Genomic DNA, 23952 nt, shown 5'->3' on the forward strand with positions numbered 1-23952 from the left:
TAGTCTGCTCCAGCGACCAAAATACCCTGTTGGACCACTGTCCCACTGTGCCCAACCAATGTGAGGCGGCTGCCTGAGCATACGTCCCTCTTGATCTCTGACCTCTGGGTGCCACATAAGGGGTTGGCGTTCAAACTCCTCTTTGCATTTGGGCGGAGCACAGATGAGACTCCCCTGCTAGTCTCTACCAAACCCTGTGAAGACTCCTCATCAGGGGGGAGCCCTTCCCCGTAAGGGGGGCCTCTGAGAAGATCCATCTATGTGAAGGCTGCCACTGTCCCCCAGTGCGTGGGGTGTTCCTCGGAAGCCCTCGCTGTAAGAGGAGCTTCCAAGGCTCTGCACTTGGGGTGAGGCCACGAACCACCAACTTGCCCAGAAGGGCCCTGCTCTGCATCTCTGGATCAATGATACCCAAGCCTCCCAGTGCCTGCGGCATGATCACCGTCTGCCAGACCCGCCACGTGTAATCTCAAATAGTAGCCCAGAGCCTCCGCTACAAATAAGAAGAGGAAGGGAGCTAGTGGGCAGCCCTGGCGGACCGAGCGAGAGAGAGGAAAGGCCTCGTTTGCATGTCCTCCGATAAGCATCTGGCTAGAGCTCCCTGCGTATAGCATTGAAACTCCTCTGACCCATCTTTCTGAGAAACCCAATCTCCTCATAGTGCCCTCCAAGAAAGACCACTCCACCCTGTCGTAGGCCTTCTCAAAGTCTAAGAGAAGGACGGCCAGCAGCTGTGCCTCCTCCCTGGAGCAGTCCACTGCCTCCCAGCACGTGAAAATGTTGTCTTGGATGCTACGCTTCTAGACAAACCCAGTCTGTGTGTTGTGGATGATGTCGTTAAGATGAGGCCGTAACTGTAAACTCAAGACCTTGGCGAGGATCTTTTATGCAGTATCAAGCAGAGTGATCGGCCTCCACTGTCGGATATTTGACCTATCTCCTTTCGGGATCAAACAGCTCCACCCCCTTGCTTAAGGACTGAGGGAGAAGGCCTGTGTAAAAAATATCGTGGCAAGCTAAACGCAAAGGGGTGGAGATAATCTCCCAGAAGTTCCAAAACAAGGCCGGAGTCAAGCCATCCTCCCTTGGGCACTTTTGGATCGAGAGAGCCTTGAGGGCTTCCCAGAGCTCCTCATTTGTGAAAGGCTCCTCAAGTTTGCTGCATAAGTCTTGCGAGACTATTGTCGGAACGTGATCCCAAACTAGCTCTCGGGCCACAAGACGGAGCCGGGGTCATCCTCTCCGTTTGAAAGAGCTGGCTGTAAAACCCGATGGTCATGTCGAGAATCTCTTGCGGGTCAGTGTGCATGATACCTTGTGAGTCCCGGAGATGCTGTAGCTGTGTGCCTATCGAGTGGGGCCCAGTGGTTTGAAAGAACTGCTTCGTCATCCTGTACCCTTGCTGTACCCATCGGGGAGTGGTAGGAGAACTCAGCCCGCCGCAGCTCCGTGTCCTGAAGCTCGAGACGAGCACTCTCAAATCTGTCACTAAGCCACTGAGAAGCTGGGTCCTGCTCCCTGAGCCTCTCGATGGAGGCGAGGTCTCTCCTCAAAGCTCGCTCGCGATCCTGAAGGATCCTCCTCCCCCTAAGGGCATGAACCTGCAGCTCCACACTGCTCCTCTTGATCACATCAGCCACCCACGTAGCCTAGCCCTCACTCGGTGCCATCTCTGACTGCTCCCAGATCTCTGCCATAACCTGCTGCATCTCCTCATCATGCAAGAGGTCCTTTGGAATGCAGACCCCCTTCTGGGGGAGACCTCGGCGGGGCTGATCCAAGTGAAGTACCACTAGAGAGTGGTCGGACATCATGGTACCTGCCAGAATCCCAATAGATCCGCCTCTATGTAATGCCCAGTCCCCAACATAGAAGCGGTTTAATCTCTCGAGCAATCCATCGTGTCTCCTCTGTCCAAAGGAGAGGAGAAGGCTGCCAAGAGTCCTGCTGAACTTTGGCTCTCGCCACGGGTCTCTACCACTGATCATGAAAATGAACTGCTCCGAGGTACTACGCTCTGCTGCTAGCATCTTAGAGAACGAGGCGCCCCCCTGCTTGTCTTCCCCAAACTCCAGGTTGTTGAAGTCCCTCCAACAATCTAGGAGTCAACATTCGGAAGACACTCTGACAGCCTCCTCCAAAAGGCCGAGCGGTGCTGTCTGCACGCTGGGGCATACACGTTCAAGATCCCAATCCTGGACTCTCCCATCCAAACTGTCCGTCCTGGAATGAGCTCGCCTTGATCGTAGACCTCTGAAGCCGAAGTCTGTGAGACTGAGATGCAGACCCCTCCACTCCATCCGATTGCGGGAGACCACTCCTGTGGACCTCTCCCTAGGAGAAGGTGATGGCATTGTCTGATGTATGTGGCTGAAAACATGTGCTCCTGAATCATAAGGATGTCCACTGCCCGCCCTACCACTGCCCTCTGCAACTCTTACCAGAGGATCAGGTACTGCGGCTGGCTACGAACACGGTCATGCAGCCCGTGTACGTTCCAACTCACTATGGTCCAACTCATGAGGACGGGGGAGTCAGGAACAAGGCTCTGCTGTGAGTGGGTGCCTGTCCTAGAAAGACTGTCTTGTGTGATTTTGTCGGGGGTTTGGAGGGCGAGTAGTCAGTGTCTGTGCGGCGCCGTACTAGGGTGGATACCGGCTCAATATCAATCTTCTGTGCCCATTTCATCATGAAGGAGGCTTCCACCCCGAACAGCTTCGCACACATCTGGAGGGGCCAGAAGTGTGCCTGCTCTACCTTTGCCTCTAGCGGCAATCTAATAACTCCTGTCGCCAAACCACACACCGGTTCCTCGCGCGTGAAGCTCAGTGAAAGTTCACCTCTGCGCCATGGGCGTACCAAAGATCTAGTCCCTGTGGTCCCATCCACTCGTCCATCATGAGTGTAATCTGGTTACCCAAGATAGCGTTAAACACCTCCGGGGACCACTTCTCCAACCCTGTGGAGGCAAACGGAAATCTCCAAACGGAGTGTGTTTGAGATCCCACTGCACTGATCAAACCCCCCTTCCGAGGGTGAAGGATCATGAGCATTACCTCCAGTGGTAGAAGGTATGAGTCCAGAATCTCCAGATAGTTCCAGGGTCCTAACCTCCAGAAATCCCATGGTAAGGGACGCCCAAGCTAGAGGTTGGGAGCTGTTGGCTGGGAGGACGAGCCTCGTCCCTCAGAATCCCTCTTTGAGCGGACCTGCTGTTGCGATGAGGAAGCAGAAGGGGACGTCGTCGTTCCCTTGTCTAATGGCAGGAGTGTCTAAGCAAAAGAAGCTGCTACTGAAGCGGAGAGGGGGGCAGCGGGAGAGGGAGGGGTAGGGACGCGGGGGACAAAGGGCGAGGGCGGGTGGTGAGAGTGGCCATAGAAGGGGGGGCTGAAAGGGGGGGAGGGGGCGGGGGAACCCTGGAGGGGAAGGGAAAGGGGTCTGGGGGGGAGGGGGAGGGAAAAGGGCGATCTCAGGCACCCCCTGCTAATCAGGCTCGTCGGGGCTCTGAATCTGCTCCTCCGCGGCCCTCGTTGGGCTAGCATCTACGGCTTCCACCATCGCCGCAACTGGAGCTCCTTGGGCTCTCTGCTGCTGCAAGGGTGGGTGCGGAGGTTGAACCTCCAAAGCTGGAGGATCGGCTGGATGGGCAGTGCCCCTGCCGCTGGAGGAGGTGGCTCCTGCTGTTCCTCTTTCGAGGCCTCTAGGTCAACCCTATCCCTCTACCTGCGGCATTTGCGGGTCTGCTTGCTTGGTTTCTTTTTCTTTTTAACCTGTGTCCAGTTCCCTTCCGAGGGGGTAACCCATGACGAGGGAGGCCACGGGGGCAATCTCTAGCGAGGTGACCCATCTGTCTGCACCAAAGGCACTTGCGTGGTAACCCGGAGATCTCCACCCTCTGGCGAAGTGTGCCCCCTTCCAGGGTCTCGAGAAGGATCAACTCTGGGAGGGACTCTGGGCTCTCAATCACCAGCCTGATCCTGGGGACTCCATCATCTGCTAGAACTGAGGCGATCGACTCTGGCGGGGACTCGAGCACTGTGCCAAATGCCCGACCAATGGAAGGGAGGATGGCACGATACTCCTTGGGGAGCCTTGGGAAGCGGAGGGTGACCGAAAAACGTGGAACATGATGTGTCATATCCATGTCCTCCATTGTGAACCAATGATACCATGGAAGCACCAGTGGTTTCCGCTCCACCCTCTTCCTCGAGCATGACCCAGAAGGAACCCCCCCCCCACCTGCGCCACCTTCAGCCCCGAAGCCTGCACAGACCTCACCCTCGTCTATCCTTCCGGGCCCGACGGCGGGGATAGGCCTTTCCCCACAGGTGGCCAGCACCCCTCCTTCCGGTTCAGACTCCTCATCTTCGTTCCCAAGCCCAAGGGCTGCTCCTAGAGCTCTTCCATTGGAGTTTTACCGAGTAGGTCCTTGGGACTACTTGGATGCAGCAGGTATTGGCTCCTTTCCCGCATGCCTAGACATCAGCATCTTCTTCCTCCGCAAGGGAGCGGAGGGTAAGGTGTCCATCCTGGCTCCGCACGATGGTCCTAGCTATTCCTTCACTATCTCTAGTGAAGGGAATGAGCAATGGACGAATGAAAATGTTTGGGAGACGATACGAGACCAGACCCAAGAGCAGGTGCAGGACTGGATTGGTAGCAGAGCAGCGGAGCTTCTTCAGCAGCAGTGGCAGGAGGGCGATGTTCGTCTGCGTTGGCGCCACAGCGCCAAACATTTTCGACTCCTGGTCATTATCAGACCACCGCTGGAGTGGGCCTACACGGAAGGGCTTTGCCCCTGGAGGACTTCAGAGGTTGCAGGCTTCTATAGCATTTCCTTGGCAGAGGCGTCGAGCTGGTTAGAGAGAGCTTACCACCATGGGACGAAAGGCCTTTTCCCTCTGCTGAAGGTTTTAGAGGATGGGTCTGATGATCCGGCCTCTCCTTCGAAACCTTCACAGAAGCGCCTTCGTCTCCACACAGGACATCCTCCGACCACTTCGACTTCGACCGCAAGCAGACAGCTGTTTGTGGCCCACCTTCCTTCCTCATGAGTTTACGCATTATCTCTTGGAATGTCAACGGGTTCCACTCATCAGGCACCCGTGGCCCCAGGAAGATGGTGCTCAGACAGGAGCTCCAGCCAGCGTTGGTGGGAAAGGTAGATGTGCTCCTACTACAGGAACACAAGCTTTCGGCTTCACAGACTAGTATTTGTGGAAAGGTCCTCACAGGATGCTCCCACACCTACTGGGAACCTTCGATTGGCGAGCAGGGGAGAAGCGGAGGAGTTTGTACCTCCATCGACGCTTCTCTAGTTCAGCATGTGTTTGGTTCTTGCACTTTGATCCCAGGACGTACGCTTTGGGTGGGCTTGCATATTGAGGGATCCCGCATCGGCATCCTCAATATCTACGCTCCGACTCTGATCTCAGACGTAGATCCGTTTTTTGGAGATCCTTGACAGACCTATTACCAGAGATGGACTCTTGGATTGTAGGAGGGGACTCAACAACCTTGAGACCTTAGAGGACCAGCAGGGAAGGGGCCCAGAGTTCCTCGGTATAGCTCAGGCAGAGCAGGCAGATTGGGACTCCTTCCTCTTTGCAATTGGAGGTCGGGACAGTTGGAGGGAGCCTTCCTTTTGCAGATGGCCTAGGAGTCTGGACTTCTCTTGGGGTTACAAGAGGGAGGGAGGCAGACTCCTGGAGAGATTGGACCGTTTCTATGTCAGTGATTGGGCGCTTGGCAGAGGAGGAGAGTCAGGAGTGGTTCCAGGGACGACACTTTTAGACCATGCCCCAGTCATCCTAGTCCTGGACTCGGCCTCTCAGTCCTCACCTCCACGTTCATGCCAGATCCCAAATTCCATCTACACCAGAGCAGCGGTTCACAGCAGGATAGTGGACCTATGGGAGCAGGAGTGGGACCCTACCAGGGATATGGCAGCATAGGTAGCTCAGGCACTTGATGAGTCTAGCCGCATTTGCCAGTAGGAGGCGATTCAGATCAGACAGCGGTGTTGGGCGCGGGAGAGGGGTCTCAAACGTGACCTCGCCTCGATTCAGAGGATGCAGCAATCTTCTCCAGGCGTTGAGGAGCTCAGACAGCAGGAGGTTCGGGCCCGGGCCATACTAGAGATCACCCAGTGTCGCTCAGAGTTTTCATTTCATGCTTCCAAGTCCTTTTGGGCTAGGAAAGGCGACAGGATGTGCAGGGAGTTCTTCAGGACTCATGGACAGAGGTCAGCAGGGGAACAGCTCCGTTCTCTTAGGGCGCAAGATGGTAGTGTCAGGACAGATCCAGATGAGGTCCGGGACTTAGCGACAGACTTCTACAGATCTTTATTCCAGCAGGAGCCCCCAGACCCTCGTGGTCGCATTTGCAGGGAGGAGGTGTGGAGATCCACACCGAGACTCGTGCAGCCCAGCATGAGCGATACCCTTCTCGCACCCTTCACAGTTGCAGAGATGCAGGATGCGGTGAGTGCTATTGATGGGCAGAAATGCCCAGGTGAGGATGGCCTCTCTAGAGCTTTCTTCACCACCTTTTGGGAGCAGATCCACCGGCCCTTGCTCGCAGCCTTCCAGCACATCTTCTCCACGGGCAGATGCCAGAGAGCCTTGCAACAGGCCTGATTTGCCTCATCCCCAAAGGGGGGGACCGCCAGGAGATCAGACAGTGGCGCCCAATCACCCTCCTCCCGACCGCCTACAAAATCCTCGCCAAGATGATCAGCAGTTGCATCCGCCCTCAGCAACAAGATCTGATTCACGACACCCAGATTGGTTTTGTCCAAGATCGCAGCATGCTGGCCAGCACCTTGCCATACTCCTTCTCGACTTTGAGGAGGCGTACGACAAGGTAGACTGGTCTTTCTTGGAAGGTACACTCGCTCAACTCGGTTTCCCGGACGAGTGGATTAGAGGTATTGCTAGCCTTTACAGATCGGCCTCCAGTCGGGTTATCATTAGCGGCAGGATGGGGGAGAGATTCACACTTGAGCGCTCGGTATGTCAGGGCTGTCCATTAGCGCCTTACCTCTTCCTATTTTTTGCGGAGGCCATGACACACTTCCTTCGAGCTCGCATCACTGGTCTTCGCGGGATGCGACTCCCTATTCGAGAGGATGCCGAGCTGTTGGACTCCGAGTATGCAGACAACACAGCCCTATATGTGCAGGATGATGTCGAGTCACTGGAGCGTGTGAGACTGTCCCTAGAGATGTTTTGCCTTGCGGCTGGAGCGAAAATCAACTGGCATAAGTCAGTTGGTTTTCTTACGGATCCGGGAGCGAGCTCACAGTGGGGTATTTTCCTGGAGTTTCGTTGGATCCCTAGAGGACATACAACACGTTACCTGGGATTCCAGGTAGGCCTGGACATCACACGGGCTCAGCAGTTCTTGCCGGTCCTAGCCTCCATACGACGGAAGCTTGCTTTCTGGAGCACGGCTCGACTTTCCTTGGTAGGCAGGGCCCTTGTGGTCAACCAGGTCCTTCTTGCCACTGCTTGGTATGTGGCCTCTTGCTGGTGTTTCTCGAGGTCTTATGTAGCCCAGCTGAGGAGACTGGTGAGGAACTTCCTATGGTCTGGTTCAGACGGCTCCGGCACCACCAGAGCTAGGGTCGCGTGGCAGACGGTCATTCTCCCCTTGGCAGAGGGCGGCCTTGGCATCATAGATCCAGAGCTTCAGAGTCAGGCACTTCTTGGCAAGCTAGTCATCCGCGGCCTGACCCTAGGAGGACAGACGTGAAAGCTCTTGCTACAGCATGGTCTCAGTGGGTGTACCCCCCAGTTAGGGGGTGTTTGGCAGCCTTCTATCCGATGGATCTTCACTTCAGCACCTTTGACTCAGCCCCCGTTCCCCCTTCCTCCGTAGCCTCATTTCAGTCTGGAGGAAGTTGCGACACAGTCTCTCCCAGGTTCCTCCTAGCTGCCGAGAGGAGACAGACAAACAGCCCCTGATCTGGAGCAGCCAGGTGACAGATGATACAGGTCGTCAGCTCGGAGAGAGATCCCATATCCCTTGGGCGCTCTGGGCGCGTGGGCCCGTGCGCTCGTTCCGGGTTTGGAGGGACGTCTACAGTCAGCTGAGTCCAGGCGAGCTGGCAGCAGCAGTAGGTACGGCTCGTGGGATCTAGGCTCGGCGAGCGGAGATTGATGCTGCCATCCCTGCAGGTTGGAGGATTCCCGTAGACACCAGACAGCTCTTCCCGGGAGATGAGAGGTGGCTCGAACAGTTCACTCCACGAGGCATTCCTTTGGTGGTGGCAGGTCTCTTCTCGGACTCTTCGGTACACTTCTTCTCCATCACTGATGACAGTCGCCTACAGAGCAGAGAGGCCATGATCGACCCCCAACTTCCCTGGCAGCGCCTTCGCATTGTAGGGCTGCAAGGAAGACGTGGCATATAGACCCCCTGATTATACAGGACCAGGATTGGAGACTCTGGATATGGGAGGGCCGCTCCTAGTCAGAGGTGGAGTGGGACCCAGGGGAGTGGCGTTGGCCACCATCGGAGACCTCAGAGAACCCCACCCTCTTCTTTTCTTACAGTGCACGCACGGGTCGGCGTGCTCTTGGGGCTCTCCAGCGTGGGCTACCCACACAGGCACATAGCTGGTATGCCCAGGGGATATCCTTGGTCTTTCTTCGCACTTTCTGGAAGACTCTTTGGGCTAGCTGGCGTCCAAGGAAGATCTCCTACTTCCTTTGGATGGTGGTACACAAGGGGCTTCCAGTTGGCAGCTGGCTGAGACAGATGGGGCAGGAGGGGCATTGCCAGATGTGCTTTCAGGAGGAGGAGACCCTAAAGCATTGCCTTTGGAGCTGTTCGCATGCGCAGACGGTTTGAAAGGGAATCATGGGGATCTTAGCTAGGGCTACACCCGAGCTAGGACCGATCACTTGGGGAGCCGTTTGTTGGTGCAGCACTAAGCCGGGGCATCACTTGGCCTATGAGTTCTCTAGATAGGATCCCGTCTTTTTCATCACGCAGGCCACTTGGGCTTACATGGACAGCTTCCCTTGGCATCTGACAGAGACAGATGCAGGAGCGTTGCCTCGACACCCAGTTTGGGAGATCATAGGGAGCATCGCAGGCTGGCATATCTGGACTTCCAGATGCGCGCAGACTGTAGGAGCTCAGACTACCTCTACTACTCAGACCCTAGCAGATATCTAGAGCACGATCATTCACACGCTCAAGGGTCAGTGGGATCAGATATAGGGAGAGTCCCGAGCAGGGAAGGAAAAGAGACGACGTTTCCTTCGCGACTGGGATCACCGGGAGTTATTCTTCCAGCACTCCACTCAGAGTCTTCAGTGGTATTACGCCCCTCCACCGTGGTTGTTTGTCCACTCCCCGATGATTATGCCCTAGGAGGCTTGTATTTAGCTTTTGGACTTCTCGGGCTGAATCTGTTTTGTGATTACAGCCCACTGGCCTTCAGGCCTTCTTGTACTCTCGCTTTCAAGTAATATAACTAGCACTACTTTTTTTTTTAAAAATGATACCATGGAAAGAGGTAGACAAGATGCGGGTCAAGGAGGATGGGGCTCTGCTCCACAAGTGTCAAGGTAGAGTCGGGAGAGCTCAGGTGGATGAGGAAAACGGCTCGTCCATAGATGGTAACCTCTTGAATGTGGTCTCCCTCTAATGCCAAGCTCGCCTGGATCCACTCTCGCACCTGTTTCCGTGTAGGCATGAGGCCCACAATTCTGCCCACAAGCGCCTTGTCCTGGAGGGACTGAACTGCCTGATGTACCTGTTGCTTGTCAGCTGGGGAAAGAAGAACCTTAACTGCTGTGGGATTTCAGGGTGCTGCCATAGAGCCCCTCTAGCCAGACCAAGGGTCACCACCAAGGTTCTACTTTCGCCTTAACAAGCACAAGTGCTCCGGCTGCAGGAAGGAATAAGAAAAGGAGGGTGAGGAAGAAAGTGGCAAAGGGGGGGGCGAAGCGGATGGAGGAGGGGGCAGGATAGAGATGGAAGAAGGAGGGCGGAAGGCAGAGGAGGAAGGAGGCGAGAAGGCGAAGAGGGAGAAAATGAGGGAGTGAGAGGGCAAGACAGCGGAGAGGAGGCGGGAGAGGGGGGGGAACCGACGGGGGAGAGGAGGGGGACAGAGGGTGGAAGGGGCGGAGGGGGCAGGGGGCGGAGGTGGAGGAGAAGGGGGCGGAGAAGGATGTGGTGGGAGCGGGTGGGGCTGGCGGAGATGGGGGGATGGTGGTGGCGGGAGCGGGCGGGGATGGCGGGGGTGGAGGTGGCGGGAGCGGGCAAGGCTGTCGGGGGGGCAGCAAAGGAGGCGGAAGCAGCGGGGTGGGCGCAGAAGGGGAGGCGGGGAGGTTGAGGGAGGTGGAGGCAGCGGGGAGGTAGGGGCGGCGGAAGCAGCGGGGCGGGCGAAGAAGGGGAGGTGGGGAGGTCAAGGGAGTGTGGAGGGGGAGCAGAGGAGGCGGGGCGGGGTGAGGCTGGATGAAATTATTTCAGATGCTCAGGTAGTGGGGCAGCCAGGGGGGGCACGGCAAGAGCTCAAAGCTCTACTCGCTACTACCTGTGAGTTCTTCCCTTATAAGCGATGTCTTTTTGGAATATGTTTGTGCTTCCTTCAAAGTTATGAGACTCTAAAAGCAAATAGTTTGATGAGTCAACACAAAAAAAAAAAGCATAAAGAGTCGCCAGCTACAACCGGCAATGCAACTGCACCAAAACATCTTGTCCTCAAAATTGGGACAAAGACTCCAGAAGAAGCATCTGCAGTATGTCACCAAGAATCTCATTCCCGACAAACGAGGTGAGACAACCAATCATAGTTAATGCATCAACAGACGTCCATGAGAGAGAAAAAGAAAGGCCACCAAAACAGAGCATCCATGAACCTCTCTTGCCAAGGACCCGAAATGAAAACTTTTCTTGAATATACGGCACGCTCTTGGACTCTCAGAATCCTTCTTGGATCACTGTGTAGAATCACGAATCACATCCTTCACAGGCCATCAGATTTCTTTGAGTTGCATGGACCTGAAGCACTCTGATACCACTGTTGATGCATGCAGCTGTGATTGGTTCTCTCACCTCGTTTGTGGGGAACGAGATTGTTGGTGGCATATTGCAGGTGCTTAATTCTAGAGTCTCTGTCCCGATTTTGAGGACAAGATGTTTTGGTGCAGTTGCGTTGCTAGTTCTAGCTGGCGACTCTCTTTGCTTTTTTTTTTTGTCGACTCTAAAAGCCAACAGTCTAATGGGTCAGGAGGCTGTATCTGGAAATATTTACAAAGGTAGCAGTCTGGACCTCCAATCTCATAGATTGGCATTTGTTTACTGGAGTCAACCTCTCTTTACTGAAGTGTGAACATGATGTGCTGCCAAATCAAGCAATTTCGACCATAAAACTGATATTCGAGAGGTGGGCAATGTTTAATTGAACAGTGGAAGCCTTAAAAGCAGGGCAATCTCTATGAATAAGACAATCAGAGCACGCTTTGGGAAGAGGAGCATATAACATAGATAACAACAACAAGCTATGAGGCTGTATGGAAAATTGAACAAATGAGTGTTTCTTTATAGAAATTAACTGCCTAACAAAGTGCTTCCAAATCCAACTACCTCCTGTGGAATAGAAAGAAAATGCTGCTTTGATAACATTAGACCAAGTAGAACCCTTAAATTGAGATCATGTATAATTATATAGTCATCCCATATTGCAATGTCATGCATGTTAGCAAGCTCACACAACAGGAATTCTGATTTCACAGCAAAGGTTTGGAAGCCGTGCACGAGTAACGGGGATATTGCTACTTGTATTTTCACAAAAAAGATGTTTATAGGTGTATCCCTATAAGGTTGGATATGATGTATCCTGGAATAATTCACTTCTAGCTGCTGGCTATCCACAGAGGCCCATGTCAGTTTTCAACCTTGGTTAGTGGTAAATTGATGAAAGTTGTTGGCCAGAATGGAAGAATATACAGCAAGACTTCATGCTAAGAGTTTATTCATTCTAAGCTTACAGATGAAAGCTTTAAACTCATTGCAGCTGTCTACCAGGAAGGGATTTTGTTTATGACTGGTCTTTTATCTCCTTATCTTAGTATTTTGCTGCCTTGCAGGCTTGTTTGGACAGACTTTCTGATCAGGAATTTGGCGGCAATAAGACACAAATGTCTGAGAAGTAAATGTAGGATGGAATTGGCAGTAATTTTTATCACAGAAATCAGGTATCCATCATATGGAGATTTGCTGTTGCAAAAATTGCCGCATCATAAGCCCTGTCTTGTCAAGTTTTTGCATCTGCTTTCGAGGGATAGAAAGGCCCATAGGCTCTTTATGGAAGAGCTGGGTTGTGTTTTTTGCTTTTTTTTCGCGAGTAACAAGCTGGGTTTTGCCAGATTCCACTGTAATGATTCTTTGTACTCATATCAATTTGAGCTACACCCTTCTCTAGGTGGCCATTCAAAATCCCCTATGGAGAGAAGCAATTTAAAATTGTATTTTTTCGAAGAAACTGAGTTCCCATTTATGCTGGATGTCAACTAAGGTGGTGAAATGAAAGCGTGTATCTAGTAGGATTACATGCTATACATTTTCTGTCAAGCTCAAGATAAATCTTTATTTAAACCTTCAGTATCTGTTATTTAATATATTCATAAATAAAAGAGACCTTCAGCAGCTGTCTCTTCAGACAATTATGCTTAAGAGATTATCTGATTATGTGTATACTTGAACCAAACATCCACATTATGTCTATTATCATTCAGAAAGTTTGCCTTCAAGAATCCTTAGTTGTTGTGTATAGGGTATATTTGGCGACAAAACGTAAGCGTTTTCAACTCTCAAGGTCATCCTTAAATGTTGCCTGTTAGATAATTTTTAATACAGGGATAATGGAGCAAACCCAAGATAAGTAGACAAACTTCTGGAGGATAGTGCTCAAAGGTCTTGGGTCAAATGTTTTATGCGAGACCATTTAACATTTGTTGCATTTGTGTTAGGATATCACATGTGCTCAGAACGCATGTGAATTGAATGTTCCTTGTGTATGCAAGAGAAAGTGTACAGTATGGCAAAGTATTCTATAATCGTGATTGCACATTTATATAAAAGTGGTTAAGGTTGTATTGCATGCTAATCTAGCATGGATGGAAAGCATGATGTTGTGATGTCATGACAAAGGATAATGTTTTGTGTCAATGTGTTTCTTCTTTACTCTTCTTGTTGTCTAAATTGCTTCAGATATGATGTTGTAGTTTGAGAAAATGGAAGAGGCGGTTCAGAATCTCCATGGTCTGCCACCTGTTTGCTTCTGATGCAGTTGTGTGTCTTCCTGGAGAATCTCCCACGTGTACTTTCCTGATGAAGCAATGTGTTTAATTACTTGATCCGTTCTGCAAGTCTTTTTGGATTGCTGATGCTGTCTTTTTGCTTCATGGGTGTCACAGGTGTGTGTGTTCTTTTTGTGTTCACAAGTTTTTAGAGGTTGCTTTTGTAGTGCTGCCAATTTTGCTGTCGGTTCCAGAAATGGTTTGCTTTCTTTCACCCGGCTGTGTGCTTGTGAAGGGTGAGCGATGCTTGGAGTCCAGGCTGCCTGTTCTTGAAATGGATGCTTTGCAGACATTCAAAACCTGGGTGTGGTTAAAATCTCCAGCGACCCCCTACCACGGAGTGTTGGACTTGCTTCTGATATTGCCTGAGGCTTGATGTTGCCTCTGCGTGGTTGGTTCGACGTAGGTGTGTTTTCGCTGGGAATCTCTCCTCCACAGTTGTGCTCTGTACTTTGATTGTTGCAGGTTCCATTATGGAGATGCGTTTTGCATAGTCGATCACAGTTGTCTTCATGCTAGCTTTGTTGGTTGGAGATTGGATTTTGTTGCTTTTGGGAGGTCACCCACGCTTGTGTATGCTGCTGCGTGCTGAGTATGGTGATGTAGCTTGCAGGTTGTGTCGTCTAGGCTGGTGCTTGTAGCGAAAGTTCTGGACTGTTGTTATTTTCACGAAGCATTCCCGGCCTGGAAATGTAGACGTGTGTATCCAGGAAGCCACAGCAGAAATGTCAATGTGCGAAAGATGGACCGCAGGACACCTCAAGGATTGGAAAGCAGCAACATTGGCAGAATTCTCGGAATGTCATCAACGGGTAAGAGTGCATTCCCGCATCCTCAAGCTGGGAGACAACAGATTGCCAGACACAGATCACGATGCCATCATCGACCAGGCTGTTCCCGGGTGTCTGGAACCCTGCTGCTTCTCGTTTTTTGCAACCTGTTGTCGTCGAATTTGACCTGTTGAACACCTGCTCAGTCTGTGTCCTTGCTTGCGGGTGTTTTCAGCACTATTGGCCTACAACAGACTCACTCTCTGGCTACAAACAAACTCAATCCTCGGGCTACAAACAAGAGGGTTCAATTTCAAGAGTACTGCACAACCATCTTAATATGCATAACAGGATAAGAAAGCCAATACTTCAGTACAATGGATCAATGCAAGTGTCGAAGCAATTTTATCATTCCCTCCCCCAGGATAGCCATTGTGTCCTTATACTCCTACTTGATCTCTTGGCATATTTCACGAGGTCTCTTATCTGAGGAGTACACATACAGAATGAAGCGCAGTGTACGCATCCCCTATTCAGTACACTGGTGCTGGGATCATTTAGCTGCATCTTCAATTGCTGCTTTCTGTGGCTTGGTTGGAGAATGGTGGCAATTATTATTAATAAGAGGCCACAAGCACGAATGGGTGGTTTGGTCTTGGCATTAGGGATGCTGCTCTCTCTACAGGTTTTATTTACATGGGATTCTCTGTTCTGTCTACAACAGGCAGTCCCCCTTTAGAGCTGATTGCTTTTCCGGGTTTCTCACTGTTCTGCTGTGTATATCCGGTTATGCAACCCATTGTTGATAAAAAAATGACAAGGGAGAGGGGCTTTCCAAAGCCCCCTCTCGTTTTCCTTCTAGAACAACTCCTCAAAACCGGCTGGAATACAAACACAGCCATGCGCTACTTTGGACACGTGCTCGCATTTACCAAAATTTATAGATGGATTAGGAGAACGTTTACCAGACTCCCCGTTTTTGCAAAATTACTAAGAGGGGGTTGGAGCCTTTTTAACTAGGTCCTTTCTCAGTTTCACCATGCAGCTCCCCTGGCATTCCTTTCCTCAGCGAAGGGGTACTAACTTATATGGGCAACAGGATAGAGTAGAGGCAAGGCCCCTTGGACATGCAAATGGCCTGGGTACCCTCTTAGAAGGGAGGAGGGTCGAGACTTGTCAGATAGTGAAATTAATTACCATTTCAATATGCAAGTGATACTCCTTTACAATGCCAACAGTGTGTTGCTATGGTAAGGCCTCCTTTGAGCTGTGCTGTCAAATTTACCAAACAGTTCAAGCAATCTACAAGGCAACTTTGCATGTTAAGGCCTGCTACAACAAGATAAATCAAAAGACTGCTGCTAAATGTTTTACAGAATCGAAAGATGGTCTCGAAATAAACTTTTTAACCTTCTTTGATGTCTCAAGCAGATGCCATATCTATGTACTTGACAGCATGCTAGAACAAGATAAATCAAAAGAGCGTTACCGAATGTTTTGCAAGACAAAAAGGAGATCTCGAAATAGACTTTTTTAATTCTCAATGATGTCTCGAGGAGATGCCAATCTATGTGCTTAAAATAACTTTACAATTCGCATATTTCACACAAAATGTAAGCAATCAACTCTAGCTAGCATGGCGACGTGTTTCAAAGCATTTTGTTAGCAGTCATTAAAGGATATCTCTTAATGGTGAGGATATAGCTGAACGCTCTGTTACATGGTTGATGGCCATGGAAGGTTTGAGGTCGACTACATTCAATAAGGAGCCAATCCATTGAGGCTTTTGCCAAGCAGCCCACTCATTGTAGGCTTCAGAAACCACCCAGCACCTAAGGAGACAGGAATCTAGAAGACAAGAGGCAACCTTTACACAAGCATTTGCTACAACAATTAATGTATTGTGGGTTGCAATCATTGTCAATGTTATCTGAGATATATTAGAGGTTATTGAACATTGTTTTAAGATTTAAAATTATTGTTAGGATTATTGAAGCATGTGAATTTAAATATGTACATGCTCAAGCTTTTCAGATTGGGTGTTGCGAGTGAATTGAAGAGATTCTGCATACTGAAATCGAACCTTGTGGCATGAGCTCTCCTCAACTATCTGATCCCTTGATTGTCCTTATACCTCTACTAAGAGTTTAGGGAAAGGTGCATGGAGGCCTACATCTATGAAGAATGTGCTTACAAAGAGCAATGCAAAGATGAATGTAAATATAATCATATTACAAATATCATTTCATAAATTGGAAAATCCCCACAGAGAGCAAAGCATACAAGAATCTAAATACATGTACTAAAAACTTTATTTCTTCGTAAAGAAAGGTATTGTAAATATTTGAGCTCTCGTTCCATTGCATTCAAGCAATTAAAAATGGCTCCTACATGCTCTCCTCCGATGCATTCTCTTCAACACCATATCTTGCAACTACTTGCTTTATGGGATTTGCACAATTTTCGAGCAAAAACTTGTGAGGAGAAAAGTTCAAGCGATAATTTTTAACACCAACCATGCTAGTATATTTCTCAAAGGAATATACAATTCTTTCTTGATTTCCTATTTATGGAACCATATACTCACTCATTTATCATTATAATCCTCATTTTAGAGGACATCATCTATATATGAACAAATAGTGAACACTTCAGAAACTAAATATTCCTTCCTACCGTACTTTCTTTTGAGGATTATAGTAATTCAATGGATTTAGAAGAGCAATCCCATATTTAAAGTATTGACAAGCTCTCATGTAATAATGTTTACTATATTCCTTGGATAAGTAGGCAAGAGAGATGGGAAATCCTCATTCTTGAAGCCATTATAATTGATTATAAACTCGTCTATACTATGTTATCAAATATGGGAAGGTAAGGGAGGAATTTTTAAAATATTCTCAATTCCTAAACCTAAGTACTTAGGGAGGGATTTTCAAAATATTCCCAATTTCTAAACCTAAGTACTTTTAAGGAAATGTGGTCCCTATTGAACTTCTTTCTACTGTATTATGAATTAGGGAGAAGTTATAACTCTCATATACATCTTGAAATGCCCAATTTATCTCTTCTATATCTCTCTAAATTCACCATTGCATAGACCATGCAAATTTGAATATTTTTCCTTTTATAGCTCCTTAATCCGAGCTACAGAGCACAAGTTATGACCCATAATTTGTAGGATTGTAGGCCCTCCAATTAGTGGAATAAGGTTGGGGTAAACTCTTTAAAACATATTCCTCTGATAGAATACACTTGGAGAAGAAGGTTTGCTTAAAATTTCATTATCTATCCAATATTGAAAGAAAAAAAAAGGATATTTGAAAGTCATAAAATAAGACAACTTGGATAATATATATGGACATTATATAAAGTTATGTTTACATCTATCTCTATTCATCAATATTTCATATCTACTAACATATTCCTTGAAAAATTTTAGAATTTTGTGCTCCCCAAAAATGACTTGAGACTATATATCTTGACCCTCCCATCTTTTGTCCGCTTCTCACTTAGGGGTTTTCGCTCGAAAAATGAAGACCCTCGTTCTTTATGATTAGATCATTGATATCCAATTGCATCTCTCTCTCTCTCTCTCTCTCTCTCTCTCTCTCTCTCTCTCTCTCTCTCTCTCTCTCTCTCTCTCGCGTGCGCGCTCGTGTGCCCGTCATAATCCAAAGTCAAGTTCTGAAAGATGTAGCATATAAGAACTAGTCTCGGCAACCTTGAGAGATCAAGATTCTTGATTAGGCAAGGTAAGATGGTTTAGTATCTTTCATCTTGCCAAATATATGGTGAACCACATTGCGGGTCGAAGATAATCGTGTGTCTCCAACGTTCATCTCTTTTGAGAGGTATCATAAGTCAAGAGAACAAAGCAAATTTGCCATGATTGATAATGTTATCTTAGCAGTTTCTTGGTTTTATGATAAACAAGACTCATTGTATATAGACTATGTACATCACTCCTTGGTGTTTGTTAAAGACAATTATTTGCATGTAGCGGTGTCACTTTGTAAAAATGTTTCTGTAAATAATGGATTTGCTATTCCTGTTGTTTCCGCTCTTGAAATATTTAAAGATATTAAATCTCTTGATGTTGATTTATATCGTTGTCTTCTGTCTATTTTAGATGATTCTATTGTTTTTGGCACTATGGTTACTGAATTCCGGCAGAGTGTTTGCTTGTCTTCGATAGAATTACACGATTCGGATGAATCTGTGTTACTCCAAGAAATCATGACTGATTTCAAGGATGTTTTTCCTAATGACTTACCTCCGGGTTTGCCACCATTGAGGGGTGTGGACCACGCCATTGAAGTGGTTGTGACCTTATACCCAAAGAGTTGTGCAGGAAGTTGGATGACAAAGCCACTAAATGCATTTTTGTGGGGTACAGTCATGAGAGCAAAGGCTACAGATTGTATAACCCCAATTCAAAGAAGATTATAATCAGCCCGGGATGTTGTTTTTGATGAAAAATTAGAATTTCCCTTGGCTGGTTATGACATTTATTAGGCTGCAAATGATGTTTTTGAATCAGCAAGGAAAAACTCTAAAAACAATTCGAAAACTTTAAAATGCAGATGAAAACCCTAGAACAGAGAGATATGATATATATATTAACGTCTTCAAAAGGCCAAAATGACCTATGAGACCAAAAGTTTACAAATGTGGTGGATCTGATACAAAGTCTGTAAAAGCTGAAAGCTAAAAGAACTAAAAATCTAACTAAAAAACTGAACTGAAAAAGGTAGTAGGGGAGGTCCTAATGTGTAGTATCTAGGAGAGGAGAAGAGTAGTATCTGGGAGAGGAGAAGAGGATACATCCAAGAGCTCTCTAGACACCATATACATCAATTATCCAAAGATCGCTCTCATCAGCTGATGGCGGATAGCATCAATGTCCTCCATGGTGAGAACTCTGGCTGGACGACTCCCATGCCGTGCTGGTATGGTGTGGATCCTCTGTCGTAGTCTCCGACGGTGTCGAGATGGGCCCCTCATCCTAGGGCGGCGAGACCGACCCAACTCCACCGCTCGATCATCTAGTCGAGGTATATTGTGGAGCCTGCTGATCTGACTCTTCAATCTGTGGTGGCTGAAAGTAGTCTGTAATGTGCCTCTGGTGCTGTGTCTCCCTCTCTGAGCCCCTCCTCAAGAGATCCTCTCTGTGTCTACGCAACTCCAATAAGTAGAGTGTCCGAGACATCTCTGATCCTGGTATCTCATGACCCTAGAAAGCGGTCCGAAGCCCTCTCTGAATAGGCAATGAAAACGACCCCGTATCTCATAGTATACTAGGCAGTGACAAATGTAATGTAACTCTGTCTCTGGCTCTATATGGCACAACTGACAAATCCTGGCCTCAGCTGGTACACCTCTAAATCTGCCTGTCTCAATCTCTAGCTGGTGTGAGGATGTGCGTATCTGACCAAGAGCACACCGTATCCCATGAGAGAGATGAGTATCCATATAGCTGGGTCTAATCACAAAGCCGTCCTCTGTAAGCTGGAGAAGATGCTCTCTATAGAAAGCCATCTTCGTACCAAGCTCATGTGCCGGCTGTATCCATGTCCTCTTGGTATCCAACGGAGTCAAGTCCTGCCTGATAAGCCGAGTAATGTCTGCCCGGGTGAAAGAGATGGAGGGTGCATCTAGGGAGTACTGAAAAGGAGGTAGTCTGTCCATACTAAAGCCATGCAACTCAAACCAAGATGTCATCTGTGCATACCAGCATGATCTATCTCCCTGTGATGCCAACTGTCGTGAAGACTCTAGGGCTAAATGAGCATATCTGTCTCTAGGGAGAGCCCAGGTGCGATGCATGAAAGAGATTGATCGAGTGAGTGCCTCCACCACCAATGGAGGGGCAGCGAGCTCTGCACGAATAATCTCATGTGGGATGGAGGCCTTGGCCCTAATCATCCGGGAAATCATAGAAACCAAGGGCCTCTCCATACATCGCCATCCATCAGTGCTACCAACTCTGCTATGATGAGAGAGAGAGATAACAGAATATGAAGGAAGACTATCTTTACTGTATAGATGGCTAGCAAAGAGTGGCAAAGCCATAGCCGGAGATGGGGCTGGAGTAGTATGAGGCAAGCTCTCAAGAGAGGGGAGGGATGATCTAATAATCACACACCAAAATGGAAAGGGAAGCCCCTCTTATATAGGGGCTGGAGGGGGGCTGGTCGGCCAGCCCTGCTGGTCGGGTTTTTCCAAGCAGTAGTGCATGAAGATTCTTGCATATTTCTATGCATATTTGTATATTAGATACACACACATTAATTGCACATATGAGATGCATATTAGATGCACATGCATCTAACATCAATATTGAAACATGTTAATGCATCTAAGGCTGCATGCTATCTATTGCCAATGCTTTATGCATATAAACCAAGCTCTTTATCGGAGAAATGGTCATGGTGGAGAACTATAAATCATACGCTAGTGAGCAGCACGTTGGCCCCTTCCGCAAGAGCTCTTTTGCAATTATTGGGCAGTGGCAAAAGCAACCTGATTGATGATATGTTGTTTGTCTTGGCAAGTGTGCAAAACCAATGCGCTTGAACAAAGTAGTAGATCTGATTCACAATTCAAGCAATCATCAAAATCTAGATAAGGTTCAAGTCTTAATACATTTTTAAGAAATAATTGACTTGGATGATGGTAATTTTGAGCCTATAACAAGCTTATATTTCACTTTAACTAGAGTTTCCTTTAAGGATAGCTCCTCTAAGTATTACCTTGATGATTGGGCCAACAACTTTACAAAGGTCACTAAGAAATTGAGAGCCAAAGGTGTAGACTTGGATAACAATTGATTCTTGATTATACAAGGTGAGGTTGATTTTGCCTCTAAAGATAGCTCCTCTAAGTATTACTCTGATGATTAGGCCAACTACTTGTCCAAGTTAGATGAATAAGCGTTGTGTTTTTTAGTATATGGAAACTTTGGAGATAGATAAAGAGTTTTTTTGTAGGTATCACAATGAATGAGTATGTACTTTTTGAATATTATAGTCAATGAATATGTACTTTTTGAATATATATGCTTGGTCTTTAAAATTTAATATGTATTCAAATATACACTTCACTTATAATAAGCAAATTTATCTTCTGCTAAACACAATATGCATGTTAAGTTAACAAATATACAACTTACACATAATATGCAAACAAGATGCATTTTATGTTAACAAATATACATATATATGCATAATTGTTTATATACCCCACCCTTGTCACAAAGGCAGCAACCCAGCGAGCACTTGTCGCGCCTACATTTGAAAACAATGAAAGAGCTTTATATATCCCACCCTTGTCACAAAGGCAGTAGCCCAGCAAGCACTTGTCGTGCCTACATTTGAACATGCATCTCTGTGGATGCATACCGCCTGTTAGAGCTCATCTGGTGATGTATTGGACATGGATGGTGTCCTTTGAGATCATAATGGGACTAGGCATCTTGTTTGCCATAGTGGGGTTTGTGGGAGATTCTGGAATGTCAGAATTGAGTTTGATGGTCCCTCTCTCTCTCTATCACACACACACACACACACACATGCTTTTTTTTGTGTTAGAATTAACATATAAGACATAGTAGTCTGTAACTTATACCTTGTAACTTGAAGCAACATATATAAGACAGGCATGGACCACACCTCACTACCTCCTATCCACAAAGATGCTATACTACAATGATCTAGCTATGCATCTATCTATGTATTTACCTATCCATCTACCACTTGTATCTAGTTTGGTATAATCTCTATGGAGCTAGCTAGAAACATGCAAAAGTCTATGCGTGGAGATGAGTATTTGAATGAGAAGTAAAGATGGGCAAAAGTGGTGAGCCATCTTATGCAAGGATCTTCCACATTTTACAATCAATTTTATTGTTATAAAATCCTTCACTAGCTCATTAGAAAATTAGTCATTCACCAACTTACATAGCCTACTGACATGATACAGACAACCTAGCCTTCATGTTTAATAGCGCTTTTTTGTGTCTCTATCCCACTACTACGTTGCATAGCTAGATACACACACTTTCATAATCAACATGGTGTAAAAGCATGCATCAGGTTCAAAAATTATAACACATGCTCTCTCTCTCTCTCTCTCTCTCTCTCTCTCTTGCAAGAAGAGGTGGGCTGGTTCCCATTTCATTAATGCTTGAAAAGTACAAAACGGCCTTAGGCCCACATACAAAGATCTAAAAACCATTGATTTGCTTCTCAAGGCTCTCCTCGTGTGCCTTGGTTATCTCTTCTTTAATTGCTTCTCTATGTCCCTGCCATTTGTTCTCCTCTATCACCATCCCTCCAATGTAGTCAAAAAACTCATCCACATACATGGCAATTAGTGTAGGAGATAACGGGCACCTTGCTTCACCATAAATCTTATTTACTATTGTTTTATCGGAGTTCAAAACTAGCAATAGAATTATAGAGAATCATTTCATGATATCAAGTAGACCATTAGCCTTCCAAAATTTAGTAACATTATTAAGAGTAATGTACTTTAGTAACATATTCAAGTCATCACATTGCAAGTTTCTTATCCCTTGTTTTCTTTGTTGTGTCAAATGTTTTCTTTGTTGTGTCAAATGGCTCTTTATGAGCAAGATTGGATCATAGATTCATCTGCATCTTTTCATGTGACTCCTCATATATGGAGTGATTTTCTACGTGTGAAAGTAGACATAGAGTGGTGAGTTTGGGAAACAATTATGCTTGTGACTACAATAAAGCTTTCTTATCTCTAGCTTTCTACCATGTTTCTTTCTATGAAGATGGTGATGAGATTGGTGCATACTCATGCCATCCTCTTTCTATGAGATTGGTGCATACTCATGCCATCCTCTTGTCTATGATCATAAGTATCCTTGAGGATTCTCAACTCAACTTTTAAACAGGAGTTTGCTAAATTTCTGTGCTTGCAGTTTAATAAGAAGATTCCTCCTTAGGTTTTCCTAACTAGTCTTACAAACTTAAAAAAATTGGAAGCAATATCCCAGATGATCCAAGAACATCCTCTTGAATCAGGCTCATGGTTAAAGGTCCATGTGTTGCTTCTTATATTCCTCCTGAAGGTCTGTTTTTAATCAATAGCCAATCTTAAGACATTGCTAAATGTGTATAGCCACATAGTGACTTCAATGTTTTTGTGAGTGCATAATTCCTAATTTCTGGTCATCAACAATACTACAACAAGTGGTGCAGTCTTTTCGAGAGCTACATGGGCATTAAGCAAGCATGTTCAGAAATAAATAGCTATGCTAGAAACTTGTTGTGTAATGGTCTAGTACAAAAGTACCGGCAAGCAAGTGCTTCAAGGCCTTATGGATACATTCCCTTCAATTTAATTAGTTTAACTTTAATAAGTTTACATTTATGTACTTGCTTGCTTCATTGTGTACGGTGCATCACACTTATCCAACAGAAACAATATTAGTCAAATTCAATGGAGGCATTGACAATATACAAGGTAGTTTAAAAACATCCATGAACAACTGCTAATGATCCATAAACACAAATATACAAATAAACAAGTATACACATAAACAAATATACAAATATACAAATAAGCAAGTATACACATAAACAAATATACACATAAAGAAATATACACATATTCAAACAAGTATAGATAAATATACAAACAAACAAATATACACATAAACAAATATACACGTATACAAACATACAAATAAAAAAATATTAGTCAAATTCAAATGGAGGCATCGATAATATATATATTTGCATGATGGCAGTTGTTTATGGATGTTTTTAATTAGTAGCCAGTCTTAAGACATTGCTGCAAAAATCTTGCAAAGATTTCTGCCGAGC

The 23952-nt window shown here is 46.8% G+C and overlaps 1 protein-coding gene and 1 pseudogene across 1 annotated transcript in view; one reads left to right on the top strand and one right to left on the bottom strand.

Moving 5' to 3' along the window:
- The window catches only part of LOC147897536 (Polynucleotidyl transferase, ribonuclease H-like superfamily protein), a 67357-nt gene extending 54719 nt beyond the window's left edge, over window positions 1-12638 (top strand). The window contains exon 6 of the mRNA XM_087380544.1: window positions 12108-12638. Coding sequence (XP_087236670.1) covers window positions 12108-12173 — 66 coding nt within the window. The 3' untranslated portion in view covers window positions 12174-12638. The remainder of the gene's footprint in view (window positions 1-12107) is intronic.
- Window positions 12639-18949: 6311 nt separating this feature from the next.
- LOC147897537 (uncharacterized) lies at window positions 18950-20050 on the bottom strand (annotated as a pseudogene).
- Between the last annotated feature and the right edge of the window lie 3902 nt (window positions 20051-23952).

The sequence above is a fragment of the Dipteris shenzhenensis genome, chromosome 10 (assembly GCF_047967505.1).
Source record: "Dipteris shenzhenensis isolate YYH24624 ecotype China chromosome 10, Dip_SZ_1.0, whole genome shotgun sequence".
Lineage (NCBI taxonomy): Eukaryota > Viridiplantae > Streptophyta > Polypodiopsida > Gleicheniales > Dipteridaceae > Dipteris > Dipteris shenzhenensis.